We start from the raw sequence: 14,969 nt of genomic DNA on the forward strand, positions 1-14,969 counted from the left end.
ATGACTGGGCGCGACGAAAGCGAGCGGATCGAACTCTACGATTCTGCTTTGACTTTACCCTCCGATTCCGAGAACTACTCAGCCAACAACGAGCTCTCCTCGCCACCGTCAACGTCAAGCTCTCCCTTGATTCTGTACAAACCGCCCACGGTCTGGGGCTTTCTCCGTGGAGCTGCGATTAATGTCCTCCTTCCTTTCGTTAACGGGCTCATGCTCGGGCTAGGCGAGCTTCTTGCACACGAAGCTGCATTCCGCTTAGGCTGGTCGGGCACAAAGGTCAGGACGTCGCCGAGTAGCCTCAAAAAGGCCCGCTAACTTACTCTACAGGTTTTCCCGACGTGGAGACGCACTGCTCCTGCCGGCCCCGGCATTGAAATGAGAGAAATTCGAGACCGCAGAAGGAATTCTAGTGCGAATGTTGAAGATGCGGCATCCTTGGAATAGACAGCGGGTGTGGTGGAGGGATTAATAAACAGCCGTCCCTAATCTCGAATTATCTGGCTGTAACAACATCGAGGAAGCACTGTATCAAAATCATGCGATGTTTATGTTAGTTGGCTCGACACCCTCTTGAGTATGTACATAGAATGGGGCACATTCACTGGGCGGCGTTTGTGGTATATTCATGGGAGAAGAAAAATTTACAAACCTGTCACCACTATCCCTGATTCCTCTACACTCCATGTAGTTATTATATTACTTTCGTAAGATACATCCTTGTGGTGATTATTATGGATGTGATGGCACTCTATAAACATTCCATAAGCGCCTATGATTGGACAGTGGCCGGGCGGGTATGACAGGCAGAATCGGCGTCGGAGACACCAAAATAATTTGCCTATCACAGTCCCGACCTGACTCCAGGTTCACGATTCTTCCTCCGCAATTGCTCAGTCGTAACCGTCAAAATGCTCGGCGGCCGTGGCTTGTCAAGATCCGCCGTGATAGGGAAGGCAGGAAGCTTACGACCGGTTACTTCCTTCGTGTCTGCTCGTTCAGTATGTCTAACATTGCGATTGCAATTTCTTCCTCTGTTTCCCTTAAAGGATAACGACCACTGATCATACAACAGCTCTCACACATTGCCACTCGCCCAATTCCAACTGTTTGCCGAGGAGCACAGGCACGACTCGGAACTAACTCGTCATGGAGGCCGATCCCTATATCTGGTCACTCACTCGCCCGTTTTAATTCCACGTCGACGGCTACAGTCTCTCCCATTACTGAAAATGCCGCCCAAGGTACAGTGACTACTACGACAAGTCTTGATGGAGTTCTCCCCGAACTCAGCGAAATTCCTGAACAAATTGGCTATTTGAAAACGCTCGGCCTCGACTATGGCTGGGGCCCGTCGTCTATTATGGAATGGGCCATCGAACATATTCATATCTGGGGTGGCATGCCCTGGTGGGCCAGTATTGTGGCAGCTGGCGTTTTACTGCGTCTGGCTCTATTCAAACCTTCAGTAACCGCTGCCGAGAATGCCGCGAGAACCATGCCTGTGCAAGCCCAGCTCTCCGCCCTCAGAACAGAGCGGATTTTATATATATCCCAGGGGAACCAATTGGCGGCCGCAAAAGTCGAAGCGCAATCGGAAGAAATTAGGAAGTCGCTCGGTATCAGCATGTGGAAGAGCCTCATTCCGTTGCTTCAACTACCCTTTGGTTTCGGTTGCTTCCGAGTCGTGCGAGGCATGACCAACCTCCCAGTTCCTGCGCTTGCGGTGGAACAGGCTGGCTGGATAACTGATCTTACGGTTTACGATCCTCTGTACATACTTCCTATCGCAACAACAGCTTTTATGTATTACTCTCTCAAGGTATGCTCAAATGTCGAGATACGCGTTTTTCTCCTGGAAGCTAAATTTTCACTTCACAGAAAGGAGCAGACACAGGGATGAACGAGATGATGAGAAGTAATCTCGGTAGAGGAATGATTATTGGGTTACCGGCAATGTCTTTGCTATTTATTTCCTGGCAACCCGCTGCTCTTCAGATGTATTTCGCTGCCACCGGCCTCTTCGGTCTAGTCCAGGCATATCTGATCAATACCCCATCCACACGCACCTTGCTGGGAATATCACCGTTACCCCCGAGAAACAGCGTATCGCTTGATTCCAGACAAGCCCAACTTCGGATGATTCAGGACAAAATGACTGCTGTGCGAACACAGCTGAACACAGCGTCCGAAACGCAAGCTTCCGCTACGAAAGCCCAAAATATCAGCTATTTGGATAAGATGATCAACAACACCAAACAAAACTTTTCTAGTATGACAACCGGAATGAGCGAAAGTTTAGACAATCTCAGAGGAGGTCCAAAAAACCACGACGGCACGCCGGCTCCCAAGCCCCGTTTAACGGACGAAGAGCGAAGAGAGGCTGAGAGCTACAGGCTATTGCGCGAAGAAGAAGATAACGCTATTCGCAATCAACGCAATGAAGCCCTTAGGCAAAGCATGTTCAGAAAGAAGGAGAAAAATACATCTAAAACATGGCGGGGAGTGAAAGAAGTAACCAAAAAATCAACGTCAAAGCCAGACCCGAAAGCCAAAATGAGGGCAAAGAATTAAGCAGTTGGGATTGTCCGCAGTCTGACTAAATGAAAGCCTGATTATATATATATTTTTCCGGCCAAAGAGTAGAACTTTTTGCCTTGGGTTTTCCGTTTTTGCATCCTGTGGGTTGAGATTTTCTATCAAAGAGCAGGAGATAATGTTCTCCATGCATCATCGGACGGGAATGTGTACTAATAATGGCGTTTCTTTCATGTTAAAACACCCCACAACTCTTTTCATCTCTACCCCTCGGCTCTTGCTCCTTCTTTCATGTTTTAGTATAAGTTTTTAATTACCAAGGGTAATACCAGATATGTATGTATAGCTTGGAACCCCTCTTGCAAGAAGATATTGAACAATATTCCTACTAGACTGACAAAAAGATACATGCTTTCGTGCCACCATCGTTAATTATTTCCATGATCATGTCCTTATTACAATTGGATTATTATTATATTTGTTGCTGAATATGTTCCATACTGACTGGCACATTGACTGTATTGCCACCCATGACATAACGATCGAATTCGGCCTATTGATTTATTGAAAGATACCAGATTAGCACCGATTCTTTATAATGCAAGAATGGGTTGAATTTCATATGTTACGAGTATATGGATGTGTTGGAGAGTTAATTTACTTACCCAGTCGATGGCTCCAGGAGAAGCAACCATTTCTGAAAAGGGTAAACTGAGACTATAAGGATCTGGATTAGGAACTGCGAACTCGGGGGGTGAAATTTCGAGGGTTTCAACAGAGGGCATAGATCCTGTAAATAAACATTTTAGTAAAGATTATAAGGTAGGTGAGATAAAGGAAGAAGAGGGGAAAATAAGGAAAGAAGCGGTCATTGTGACTAAACTTACCGACGCTAGACTCTGGCTTCTGTTTTTGATCTTCTGCGCTGCGCACCTTCTTTAGAAGAACCGCCACAGCTTCACTAGCACGAAAAGCTTCAATCGAAGTTTCCTTCGAAGCGCGCCACACGTGATATGAGGTTTCTAAAGCAAGCACCATTTCTTCACGCCTGTCTCGTCCCCAAAGGCTGATATCGGTTGATGCAGGATGTGTAGTCACAGCCATGGCTTGTCGCAGATCCAAACAAAGAAGCATGGCCGCAAGAAGATAGTCGTGCCGAATGACAGAGGTTGTCATCCATTTATGACCAGCCATTCGACCACTTGGCCCAGTCTCGTGGTGGTTCAAAGCTTGATAGCTAAGTAAGGTCAATGCCGCATCAATAGCAGCTTTGCGAGATTGGCTATATTGGGGATGTGTTCGAGCTAAGGGGAGGAGACGCCGGTGGAGAACGCAAATACCGCTGTGAACTGTCTGATCGATAGCAAAACGTCGCAGAATCATAGCTGGGGGGTCTAGAATGGATTCCTGTAATGAACGGACTTTATATACCGGTGGCAGTGAATCCCGCGCTGTGTACAATTCACGTTCTAAAATAGGAACATCTGCATCGTTGGGATGAATGTCCTGTATATGAGATGTTATCTTGGAAAAGGCCTCGAACAGTGGCCACTTCACGATGAAAGGAGATATTTTTGTGATCTCGTTCCACGGTCGACTCAGGGGAAGCGTTTCGCAGCCTTCGTCAAAATCCTCTTCGCGGAGGTTCCTCGGCAGCATCGTGTCGCACTGCCCTTTGGGTATCATGCTGGGCAGACCGACTTGCCATGAAACCAAGATATCTGTTTGTACAAGCGACAGCCATAGCCGCCGACGCATTTCGCACTCAAATGGCGAGATATTACCAAATAGACTCGGGTCACGGTGTAGTCCGAGTTTCATTGCCATACGAACCGCCGTGGCTGTGTTAATCCAAACATCTGTACTGCTGTCCTGGCTATTCACGAATTCGGCATCGAGGTGGACAGCAACCAATTCGAGCTTTGCTATTGATGGTGGCGTATACATGACTGCCATTAATATCTGCTGCGTACGCATCCGAAACAGAGTCGCGGCTTCATCCACATCACCGAGACTTGGTACTAGGTCCAACCCACTTGTTATGGCAATCTTGATCCCTTGCCGCATAAGCGCAAACAGGAGACCAAGCCATGCTCTCGAAACACTATATTGATCCTTCCAAAAATTCTCGTACTGTAAAAAACCATTAGTGGCTCTAGGCGGTATAAGAAGTTAGGGAGAGGGAAGTTATACTTCACGAAGAAACTTTTGAGGGTGGATAATAGCTAAAATCTCTGTTAGATACTCATCGTCGTGAATAGGAAGATCTGACCTACGTCTGACAATACTATCTGCCCCAAAATAGTGGGCAACCAACAAATCAACGACGGGCCGTGGCGGTAGGTACGGAGTGAAAGTATCGATGCCCCACTGGCCGGGACTGCCTTCGAGTATGTATTGTTCTTCTGGTGGGTTTCTTGCGCCCTCCACTTTTCCGGCTTGTAGCTTGAAGTCTTTCTCATGTTCTTCGAAGTATAATTTGATTTCTCCAATCTAGTTTGATCAGCGGATTGTTGATTGATTGGAAGTAGAAGGGGTTACTAACGTCCTGTAGTACAGTTTCCCATAAAGAAGAAGATGAAGTGCTAGCAGGGAGACCTGATATATGGCGCACTGGAGGCGCATTGTTGTGAGCGGGCGAGATGTCTACTTCGTTGCCATTACGGAGTGGCTGTGATTGGGAATGGCCGTCACTCTCGCTGGTAGCCGGTCCGTCAGAGAACGACTCATGATTCTGAGCGCCTTTATCTAGTAGCTCCATCACCAAACTTTCCAGGCGCTCGATGCGCTTCTTGGTCTTCCTGGACTCGCGTGTCTGGTCGCGGCCGGTAGATCCATTGGCAGGATACACACATGTTTCTGCCTCACTGCGCTTGACACAATTATCGCAGGGTCTGGCGCGATCACATTTTAGCCTGCGTAGAAAAGCGATCTCGTATTAGTAGCTGCCCCGTATTACGGTTATAGTGATGGATCAGCGATGCCCAAACCTACTTTCTGCGCTTGCACGGTGTACATGATAGCTGCGGGCGCCCGCGGATTGGGGCAGTCAACGGGCGTACCCCACGACTATTCGCGTCCCCGTTTGGCGGCGGATCCATCTAGACGAGCATCCGCTTCGATATGGCAGCAGAAGATGGTGTAGTCTCTCATCAGACGACCGAGTTGGAGCTGAAACTGATGATGGAGGAACAATGTAACTGCGAACACTGTCGTGAGTAGTATGCAGCAGCAGAGTGACCGCAAAGGTGATCGACGTGAAGGTGGGGCAGCCGCAGCACTTAAGCTCGCAAGTTGGGAACGTCCCGATTCGACGTAGTTGCACAGCTCTTGTGTCTGTGTCTCTATTAGTCTGTTGGATCAAGCTCTGCCCAATCCCGCATGTGACCAACAAAAGGGCCAGGACAATTCTCGACGACGTACAAAGAACGGCAGCGGTCGCTCTTCCGTTCTGGGCGTATTGTTTTCTCGCCGAGCACTGATTGAGCCGGACTAGTGCAGATCAGCCTATCGACACCAGTCGTTCGCCACTGACAGTATTTCTGAAGACAGAGTTTCAGCTCCTCTCGTCGCTCAACATGTGCTCTTTTTTCATGCGCTCTCTCGTAAGGGATGACCCTGTTCATAATATAGACGCGCGAGCCCAAGAACGGGGTGATGGCATCTAGAAAGGATTCCTTAGGACATCATTTCTTGCTTCATTGTATTTATACTCGCCTGCCGCTTGGTCACGTTTGAAATGCATAACCTGGTGGGGAATCTCGCAATTGTCGGTATGGTACTATGTTGTCGATAGTTGGTCTGTTATGGGAAACCATTGATGTTTAGATAAACTCTATTAATTAGAGGCCCAGAGCCGTGCTTTGTCCATGGCACCCACAGCAACTATTATAAGCCTTGGGTATGTGACCTAGGTAAATGCACATCTTCAAGCTGCAAGAATTTTGTTACAGCCTTCCAATATGCTAGACCTATCTGATAATCTACAAGTGGTTTCGGGAGTGCCTTCGATGTAGTGTATACCATATAGACAAAGTTCTCTGATGATTTAATTCGAAATAGTAATTAATCTCAATGAAGAACTTATATATGCTTTCTATTTGGCTACTCTGTTTTTAATTTACCAATTGATGCCTGGATAGTCTTTGATGACTTTCTGACAGCCACGAGTTTGAATATGAAGCTTCATGTTCCGTACGCTTTGTCCGAAACAATTGGTCTTCGATCTTCTGCGATTATATATGGACATATCTTAAGGACCGTCATAATCGTAACCAAAAATATGATGTTAAAATATAGCGCCTCTCGTTTAACTGATCGATTGTGAACATTCAAAATGTTGACATGCTTTTTCACGTGACTCTCCGCGTGCCCTAACTTGCCAGTGGTCAGTTATGTCGATACAAAAAGCAGATGATTGAATCGAATACACGGTTAAAAGTGCTGTTCTCTATTGGGAAACAGAGATACCAAACTATTGGAAATCAGATAGGCAGAGGTAATTTTATGTATTGAAGGAAGAGATGGTTGATCATTTGGTTCAAGGATGAATCTATTGAATATTCTACCTTTTCATACATTTTCGTTGCCTTCTATATTATATTGGATTTACACTAGTGGAATCGGAATAAATTGATACTTTTGTACCTGTATCTTTTAAGGTGACGTTGCATTTGGTATATGCGCAAATAAATTATTCGCCTGCCACAAACACTATATTCCGTAGTCACTTTCTAGAGCAACAAGCTTAATAATTATAATACGGCATAGCCCGAGGTAGTGGTTAGGTGTGTAAAGTATGACCAGCTCGGGGTATTGAGTTAGTGATGCGTACTCCTGATAAATTGGCTCATCATAAGCTCATCAGCAGCCTTAACATCGAAGTATTTTATAATAACATCCGAAAAAGAAATAAAATTTTAGTGCAGAGTAAATAGTCGCAGTGCGGTGGTTGCTGAGTATACCATGGCAAGGGCTTTCCTATTATGAAGTTGATAAAAAAGGACTATCGGGGAGAGGGAAAAAATGTGCATCTTAGTGCGTAGCCTGAAAACCTAGCTGATACGAAGAGTAACCTAGTATCAAGTTTTGCAGCCGCACATAGACAAACCAAGTACGGATTAATTCCTTGTGAGTCAAACTTTTTGCAAATGTACCGACGGTGGATAATTGCTTTTGATTTCGTGGTTGTTATCTCCTTGCTCTACTTGTTTTATTGGCCAAATAAGTCCTTCTATGAAACTGAAGAATCAACTTAATACGAACCAAGCCAATATCTAAGGAGCTCGCTTTTGGGCCCTTCAGGATAGTCAGTTAATTTTATTTCATATAAAGTCCTCTGCTGTCTTTGGGATTATCTCTTTAAAATGCTGACAGTTTGGTTACCCTTCCACCTGGTCACCTAGTCTTGTATAACATGTAGAGAGACATATATTATGTATTTGGAAACCTATAGAAAAAGCTTCCACGATATATCGTCTACTTCTCAATATCTGTTCTTCGCCTAGAATAATGATTAGTCTAGACTTCAATATGGCTCTGCTTCTTTTCATGTTGCCCCTTTGCAATTCATGCATGCACCCTCTTGTGTGCAGCATTGTCAAATGACCACAATTTGGTCACTATGAGTTTTTCTATAGCAGTTGCTCGTTGAAAATATTTCACAGAGGCACAGTCAATGTTCCTGTTTAAGACATGCAGAGAGGCTATTCTTACCGCCTTTAATTTGCGGAATTCCAGCCATCGTACCTCGTACTACCTTCAGCTAGCCCATCTCCAACTCGTATCTCTCGATCAATGATTCTGCGACTCACACTGTCATGGAGTACTAAGAATCAGAGGAGAAAAACAAACTAAACTTGTCACATCCTTTAGTGTGAGTCAGAAATTGCGTGGCTTTGTCTGGCATAAATGGCTCTACGACCGCAATTACTAGTAGGAAACCCCCTTTAAAACCCGCTCTTGATCCTCTTGAGCCTCTCCCACTCTTGTCTATGTATTTGAATTAGGGCACGATATTTCAATATCCGCAAGAAGTTTAATAGCATTACTTCTTATTCAGGTATGTGGAACTCTTCGGTTTTGTTTTCTGAGCACATCTTACAATTACTCATAATTTGGCACCGAGTAGAGAAATAGATAATCCACTTATGAATACGGCGTTGCTTGTTGGTTTTAGATCTCGACTCTGAACGCAACATAATGTCTCTAGAAAGGGTGCCGCCGACACAGGTAACTATAGACACTGGAGCGCGTGAAATAGACCAACAGAGACTCCACAAGTATCTTGGTTGCGGCCACAGTGTTGAGAAAGACAATTGCCTGTTTCCTCCACGTCACATAGAAGCCAATGTTCTCGTCAATAGCAAGGACAGTTATACGGTTCGCTACAGAGGGAAGTGTAATAATTGTCAGGAGAACGAGATACTCAAGGAAACAGGAGAAGGGATCAAGGAGCAGATTCGTGAGATAGTTAACGGCCAACTCAACATGCAGTACATGACAAGCCCTACTCGCGTTGAGGTGAGACGTCTTGACAAAGATGAGCAGGTACCCGGAGCCGGCAAACTGGGTAAACGGGGCATGCTTCTGGCTTCCTATCATTACAAGGAGAAGAGAGGGCAAGATGAATTTGACGAAAACCGCTACGCCCTTCTGTATCTGCCTCGAAAATTGGACGGAACGAAATGGCACAACTGGGACGAGGACTTTATGCACATGACATTCGCGTCTCAGGTCGCCACGCAGAAAATTAGAACCGACATCCACAGTCGATTGAAAGATTATGAATTCAAGTGGAATGAATACAATCCCAAGAATCTACCGAGTCCACTAGCGACTAAAGCCGACGACAATAGTTCTCGAAACAGCAGCGAGGATGACATATTTGATGAGATAACTGAAGCGGAAGCACGAGAGATTAGTCTGCGATTTGAGAACGCTTCACCGGTTACAGGCCCATAACCCCGTTCGTTACTCATTGATCCCCTAAGTCATTCTTATTTAGCAATTGAAGCCATTGAGTACCATAGATTTTGCATGTTGGTGGTGGAAATTTGGATAGGATTACTATTGGTTATGTACGTGTATTCATCTAGGACCTCTTCAATTTTAGCTGAATAGAATTCAAATCCAACACCACTTAGATTGACGGACAAAATTATATCTGTTAACTTCAAATATTTCATACTTATTGTTGATCATCACCGCTTATCTTCCCGCCATTGCCCCTATTCATGTAACTTCTAGTTTCTTAACCAGTGTGACTATGTTATTCTATCACATGATTAAAAGTCTAGGTTGACTCAGAAGTCGTCCGTCATACATAACATGCGGGAGTTATTCAATTGTTGCACAAATTTCGGGGCAAATAGATGTCGGTTTCCGCGCTGCTGAGTCTTGCCTAATTCGGAAAGAATGACTAATCCACCGCATCACTCTGCCTTAGAAACTGTTAGTACTTACATATGTCGTATACTACTGAGTAATACTTATGAGTAGTTGTCACCATGAAAGGTGACTTGGGGGAGTATATATTGATATATTAAACTACGGATATCAGTAATGTCAATCGACTACGAAAACCATATCACCAACTTTAATTCAAGCTTCATTCTGGAACTAATTGGAATATAGACACTCCAAGTAGTGAGGGTGTGATTATCCAGTTAACTACTAGTGATTAAAAGCATCTGCAGAGTCAAATATGACTCGAAATCCTTCAACTTCATATCGTTCAATGTATCAGGTATGACTCTGCCTTGAGCCAAATGCCTCCATACAGCCACCACTTCATAAATGGATGTGTCATTTGGCAGCTATAAAATCTCTGTTTGGAAATTTGAAGTTCTCTTCTTTTTCTCCTCCAGAAAGTCATCTCCGTACTGTTTAAGTTACTATTTGTCCACTTATCTTACCTCAAATTCTAGAAATTCTCGTGCTCTCACCAAAATGTCCGAATCAGTTACCTCTAAATTACCAAAAAAGACAGATTATCAGTACGACAATTATAACGCTCTAATTCGTAAAATACATGAGGAGCGTCTCAAACGTCTTGAATTAGCGGAGGAGTCTTCTGTAACCTGGACGACAATTCGGTATTCCAAGAAATCTGACCGAGAGAAGCTTGAAGGCTTATCTGATGTCTTGAAGAATTTCAAACGCACCTTGACGACATACAATATGCAAGTTCAGAATGTGAAATATCAGGTCAATGCATCCGTGGATGGAAATGAAGTACTTTTGAAGAGAAGAATGTTGCAGAACATCGACGATTATGGAAAATCTTTTGACAAATTATTTCGTGTGTATAGTGGAATGGAGTTGGAAAAGGCAATCGATGCGTTCATTGGCGGGGATAGGTATGCCATCTCCTTTCTCACAACAGCAGAGGTTCGAAGGGTCTTGGATTCGATCAAAGAGGAGAAACCTAAACTGCTACAACCTTAAACAACCGGAACTAGAGTCATCTGACAAACAACTTTGACGAAGAGCACAAGCAGGTTTGAAGAGACATCATCAAAATTCTGGACTCGATATAGGATGCCCTTGTCTTCAAGAACGCCAGGGCTTCCCTCCATCACTTCTACAACTCGTCTGCCAATATCATTCAATGGGGACAACTCTTTTATTAAAATACGACTGCATATTTAGCCAATATACAACACAATTAATGACTGTGGGGGGAATTGATGATATGGCATGACTGGAGGTTGATGCATAAAGTCTTTTCATACTTGATATACGTGTATCTAACTTATAGACGAGTATAGCTTAGGCTAAGTTAATTGAGATCAACTAAATTTAGAATGCTAAAAGTTCTGTAACTGTAGGATGCAAAGAAATATAACCGTAAATATCTTCGCTAGACTATAACAGCACTGAGTTCCAGTGATGAAGGTATTATATTCAAAAATGTTGTACAATTGACGGCCTGATCCAAAACAAAATTTATCCAAATGTAAATTAGTGTGCTGTAACAAGGTTTTAACGTCCTATTCGACCATATAAGCAGAACTCTTGATCTAAGTAGCCTGCATCCACATTGATGAATTGCTTGTGACACATTTCTATGAAGCCCCACCAAGATTTCAATGCTGACTATATCCATTCAAATTTAGTTGATATTAACAAGTAAATACTTGTTTACATAGATATGTTAAATCATTTAAATGTTAAAACAGTGAGTTGGAATGGGGTATTCCTTTTTCTTTCTTGTTACATCAATTAGGGGGAAATGTGACCCTAGAACTTTCGAGTCATTCACACTTAAGTTGATTTGTTGACACATCTATATCTACTCAAACAGCAAGCATAGAGTAATCCCAAAGTTTGATTCAGAATACGGTGACGCATACGGAACTCTTAGCTTAGTTCTATGGTGAAGTCATGGAACTAGAGTGACAGTTGCATTCATTCCAGGAGTCAATACCAGCCACTGAGTCACAGCACGACTTTAAAAACTGATTTCCCGAGAGGAATAATTCCTACTACTACTTCTTCTTCTTCCATTCTACTATCTTTCGAAGCCTGAGACCTTCTGTTCGATACTAGAAATACCTAGCTCGAGTCCTCACAATGGCCGATTCACCTTCTTCTAATACTTCTTTTGTCACTGTCTTTAACCCAGAGCAAGAGGAAAAAGACAAGGTTTGGGTTCAAAAGCTACAAAATGCGAGGAAGAAAATAATCAAAGCACACTATAAGTCTATGTTCGACTTTTATATCAACGCACTTGAACAGGCGAAAACATGGTGGGATGCCAATAATAAAATGACTCAGCGAGGCATGATGGAAGTTACAGCGAGAGCCATGATATCAGCTGAAGAAAACTTCCTCAATGAAACTCTTGTACCATATATGGCATCTATTGAAGATTTGGTGATCGAACACGAAAACCAGTTTGGAGAGGATAAACGGCTTGATGGGTACTTTCGTACCTGGATGGAAAGGGTGGCTGCCTGTTTTCCAATGATCAAGGGCGACGTTAACAAGCTAATTGATCTAATAGAAGAAGGATTGGAATATAAATTTGCACCATACCACTATTCTGAGATCAAAGACATTTTGGAAACTCCCCTCGCTACCGAAAACAGAATGATCTATTGGGATAAATGGAATCCGAAGATTCAAGAGAGCGATTTTCTCACTCAAATTCTTGATGACGAGCCCGCCGAGAACGTAATAGAGACGCAGAGACAAAAAACTTTTGAAGCTTTTAAAGAACTTCAACTCAAGCAGATTGAAGCTGTGCGGGCGACGGTCCACAATCACTCGCGCAATGAGACCGAAGCCCGTTTTCAAGATTTCTCACGAAAGATCGAGGAATCTTTCGAAACGCTGACAAATGTCAAAAAAGATATCAAATCATCTTTGATGATGCAGTTCAGTGTCTATAAGTTTCGATTCCTAGCCCCGTTAGAAGAGGTATATAGAGAGGGGGTCCCTTTGGCCATCCGGGAAGGTCGACTGAGTCCAGGACTCTCGTCGCAGGATTTCGATCGAGTTAAGAAGGAAATATTTTCTGAGCTTGATAAGAAGTCACAGGCCGTCAAGGAAATCCACTACAAACCAAGTGGCTAGTCTGGCAATGCACTTCCGTACGCCCAGATCTTAGCCTAGTTGACAACTGGCATCCTGGCGTTGTTCTCTTGTGTTTTGCTATCACATGAATTATTCATTTGGCACAACTTCACATACAGAACACTTATCGACCTTCCATTACTCGATTTTCTTTTTCTACACCACCAGACAACTAGTGGTTATCCCGGTTCTTCGATGCACTGAGATTAATCCAACCACAACACCTTGGTCATTCTAGATTTCCTATCAGTCTTTGTGGGTTTTCTATTTCTATTCTTATCTCTTTGACCTAAATGGTACTATGCTTATGTGATACCCTCTGATATTAATAGCTTGTTAGAGGTTGCGAAATATACTTGTGTCTATTACATGCATTAGATACCCTTAATAGAAAGGAACTTATCACCTTCAAGACTATCATATATCTTTTCAAGACGTTTAACCTTTACCGCAAACAAATGTTGGGAGATCTGGTTTTAAAGCAGTTGTATGTAGCGTATGAAATTAGGGCTGTGCTAGTATGTTTATTATTTTTACTTCGATGTGTAGGAGGATATGTGATCTTACCATCTTTTAAAAGAAAAGCAAAAGTCTTTATAACTTTAAAGATTATCTTAAAAGTTTCTAGCATAAGATGTGCACAGAATAATCTTGTAAACAAGAAAGCCCAGAAGTGAAATTCTCTTATTTGGTCAAATAACCAATTGAAGCAGTTTGATGCCTTGTCGTGCCTTGTCTTTGCTTGTCACAGTGCAGAATGCAAATCACAGGTATTCCAGTGCAATTAATTCTTTGTTTATTTATTCTACCCTAATCCTTCTCTATTTTTCACTACAACTTCTTTTGTATCACGCCTACCCATCTCTCATAGCCATCCAATCCAGCATGTCTCAACCACCAGACCACAAACCTCCAGTCTACACAACCGGAGAATTCGAAATCCAGCAGATCAACAACAGAGTGCTTGGTTTCCCCCGCGAGACTGCCCCCATTATCACCCCTGAGTGCGAACCGCAGGTGCTCGCCTTTGGCACTCTCGAGGCCCTGTTCACCAACATCAGAGAGTACAACGAAGCATTCGCCGCGATCCAGTCAACCAAGCTTGCCGATGACTCTGATACCGTCAACTCAGTTCTGGAAATAATATCCAAAGCTGGCAAGGACATCAAAACGATCGGCTCATATTTGAAATGTGTGGGTCTGGTTGGCGAAAATTGGGACTCTTCACCTGGCTTGAAACTGCTACTAAATCCAGAAACCATCAAGCCTGTTCCTCTCGCACTCAAGGAGCGCGAAAGAAAACTGAATGAACAAGACGGGAAACCAAGCGAATCAACACGCGAATTCATCGAAGAACTACGGAAGAAGAAGCTTGAAGAGGCCATTCTCGACGGCATCAAAGGGATGTTGCCCTACTGGCAGACTTCAAAAGATCGTGAGAATACTGCTTCTAGGCTCCCAACAGGGCCTGATAGTTCTCCTACTACCCCAGTTCTAGCCCCCGGTGGCTGCCCCTTAAAGTTCCCACACTCTGGAATTATTCTTCGAGATGGTGACATAATCTTCCCAGAGTCCTCCAAGGCTGGACAATCAACAAACAAATCATCAAGCAAAAGGACCTATGGACGATCAAAGGCAAAAGCAGGGGACTCTTCTTCTGTATCTCTGGTTCCAATTCCAGAAGATGAATCGATTGTAGAGGTTGCGGCTGATCTTCCTCCGAAGTTCCCCCCGAAAAGGACCGGAAAGAGAGCGTCCACTCCGTCAAACGATAGTGACTACGTACCAAGGCAGCAAGTAAAGCGCAAGAAATCCGCTGCAGTCGAGTAAGAGAAGGTTGGGTCTTTCTCTGT

General features: G+C 43.8%; 7 protein-coding genes across 7 annotated transcripts; 6 read left to right on the plus strand and 1 right to left on the minus strand.

Annotated features, from left to right (window-relative positions):
* Nucleotides 1–444, plus strand: BGW36DRAFT_424456 (outer membrane protein TOM13-domain-containing protein; the record flags this gene model as incomplete). Its single annotated transcript, XM_046219967.1, has 2 exons — nucleotides 1–276; nucleotides 328–444. The coding sequence occupies 2 exons, from the start codon at nucleotides 1–3 to the stop codon at nucleotides 442–444; spliced, it is 393 nt and encodes a 130-aa protein (XP_046075546.1).
* A 464-nt stretch (nucleotides 445–908) lies between these two features.
* On the plus strand, nucleotides 909–2,571 carry BGW36DRAFT_424457 (putative mitochondrial export translocase Oxa1; the record flags this gene model as incomplete). Its single annotated transcript, XM_046219968.1, has 3 exons — nucleotides 909–998; nucleotides 1,073–1,819; nucleotides 1,879–2,571. The coding sequence occupies 3 exons, from the start codon at nucleotides 909–911 to the stop codon at nucleotides 2,569–2,571; spliced, it is 1,530 nt and encodes a 509-aa protein (XP_046075547.1).
* A 218-nt stretch (nucleotides 2,572–2,789) lies between these two features.
* BGW36DRAFT_112681 (uncharacterized protein) lies at nucleotides 2,790–5,759 on the minus strand. The gene is made up of 7 exons (XM_046209242.1): nucleotides 5,530–5,759; nucleotides 5,081–5,450; nucleotides 4,812–5,028; nucleotides 4,729–4,760; nucleotides 3,423–4,668; nucleotides 3,201–3,325; nucleotides 2,790–3,088 (listed from the first exon to the last, which is right to left on the minus strand). Exons 1-7 carry the CDS (start codon nucleotides 5,634–5,636, stop codon nucleotides 3,008–3,010), a joined length of 2,178 nt encoding a protein of 725 aa, XP_046075548.1. The 5' UTR covers nucleotides 5,637–5,759; the 3' UTR covers nucleotides 2,790–3,007.
* A 2,977-nt stretch (nucleotides 5,760–8,736) lies between these two features.
* Nucleotides 8,737–9,498, plus strand: BGW36DRAFT_356309 (uncharacterized protein; the record flags this gene model as incomplete). The annotated part of the gene is made up of 1 exon (XM_046213756.1): nucleotides 8,737–9,498. The coding sequence occupies one exon, from the start codon at nucleotides 8,737–8,739 to the stop codon at nucleotides 9,496–9,498; it is 762 nt and encodes a 253-aa protein (XP_046075549.1).
* Nucleotides 9,499–10,485: 987 nt separating this feature from the next.
* BGW36DRAFT_424460 (uncharacterized protein) lies at nucleotides 10,486–10,983 on the plus strand (the record flags this gene model as incomplete). The annotated part of the gene is made up of 1 exon (XM_046219969.1): nucleotides 10,486–10,983. The coding sequence occupies one exon, from the start codon at nucleotides 10,486–10,488 to the stop codon at nucleotides 10,981–10,983; it is 498 nt and encodes a 165-aa protein (XP_046075550.1).
* A 1,128-nt stretch (nucleotides 10,984–12,111) lies between these two features.
* On the plus strand, nucleotides 12,112–13,116 carry BGW36DRAFT_405023 (uncharacterized protein; the record flags this gene model as incomplete). Its single annotated transcript, XM_046218948.1, has 1 exon — nucleotides 12,112–13,116. The coding sequence occupies one exon, from the start codon at nucleotides 12,112–12,114 to the stop codon at nucleotides 13,114–13,116; it is 1,005 nt and encodes a 334-aa protein (XP_046075551.1).
* An 885-nt stretch (nucleotides 13,117–14,001) lies between these two features.
* Nucleotides 14,002–14,946, plus strand: BGW36DRAFT_356312 (uncharacterized protein; the record flags this gene model as incomplete). The annotated part of the gene is made up of 1 exon (XM_046213757.1): nucleotides 14,002–14,946. One exon carries the CDS (start codon nucleotides 14,002–14,004, stop codon nucleotides 14,944–14,946), a length of 945 nt encoding a protein of 314 aa, XP_046075552.1.
* Between the last annotated feature and the right edge of the window lie 23 nt (nucleotides 14,947–14,969).

This window comes from Talaromyces proteolyticus (genome assembly GCF_021365285.1).
Source record: "Talaromyces proteolyticus strain PMI_201 chromosome Unknown BGW36scaffold_3, whole genome shotgun sequence".
Lineage (NCBI taxonomy): Eukaryota > Fungi > Ascomycota > Eurotiomycetes > Eurotiales > Trichocomaceae > Talaromyces > Talaromyces proteolyticus.

Excerpts from the sequence above, each read along its gene's own strand:
- BGW36DRAFT_112681 (XM_046209242.1), bottom strand. The coding sequence starts at position 5,636 with ATGGATCCGCCGCCAAACGGGGACGCGAATAGTCGTGGGGTACGCCCG. Across the intron at positions 5,029-5,080 it reads GGGAAACTGTACTACAGGAC|ATTGGAGAAATCAAATTATA; the intron begins GTTAGTAACCCC and ends TGATCAAACTAG. Across the intron at positions 4,669-4,728 it reads CTCAAAAGTTTCTTCGTGAA|TACGAGAATTTTTGGAAGGA; the intron begins GTATAACTTCCC and ends GGTTTTTTACAG.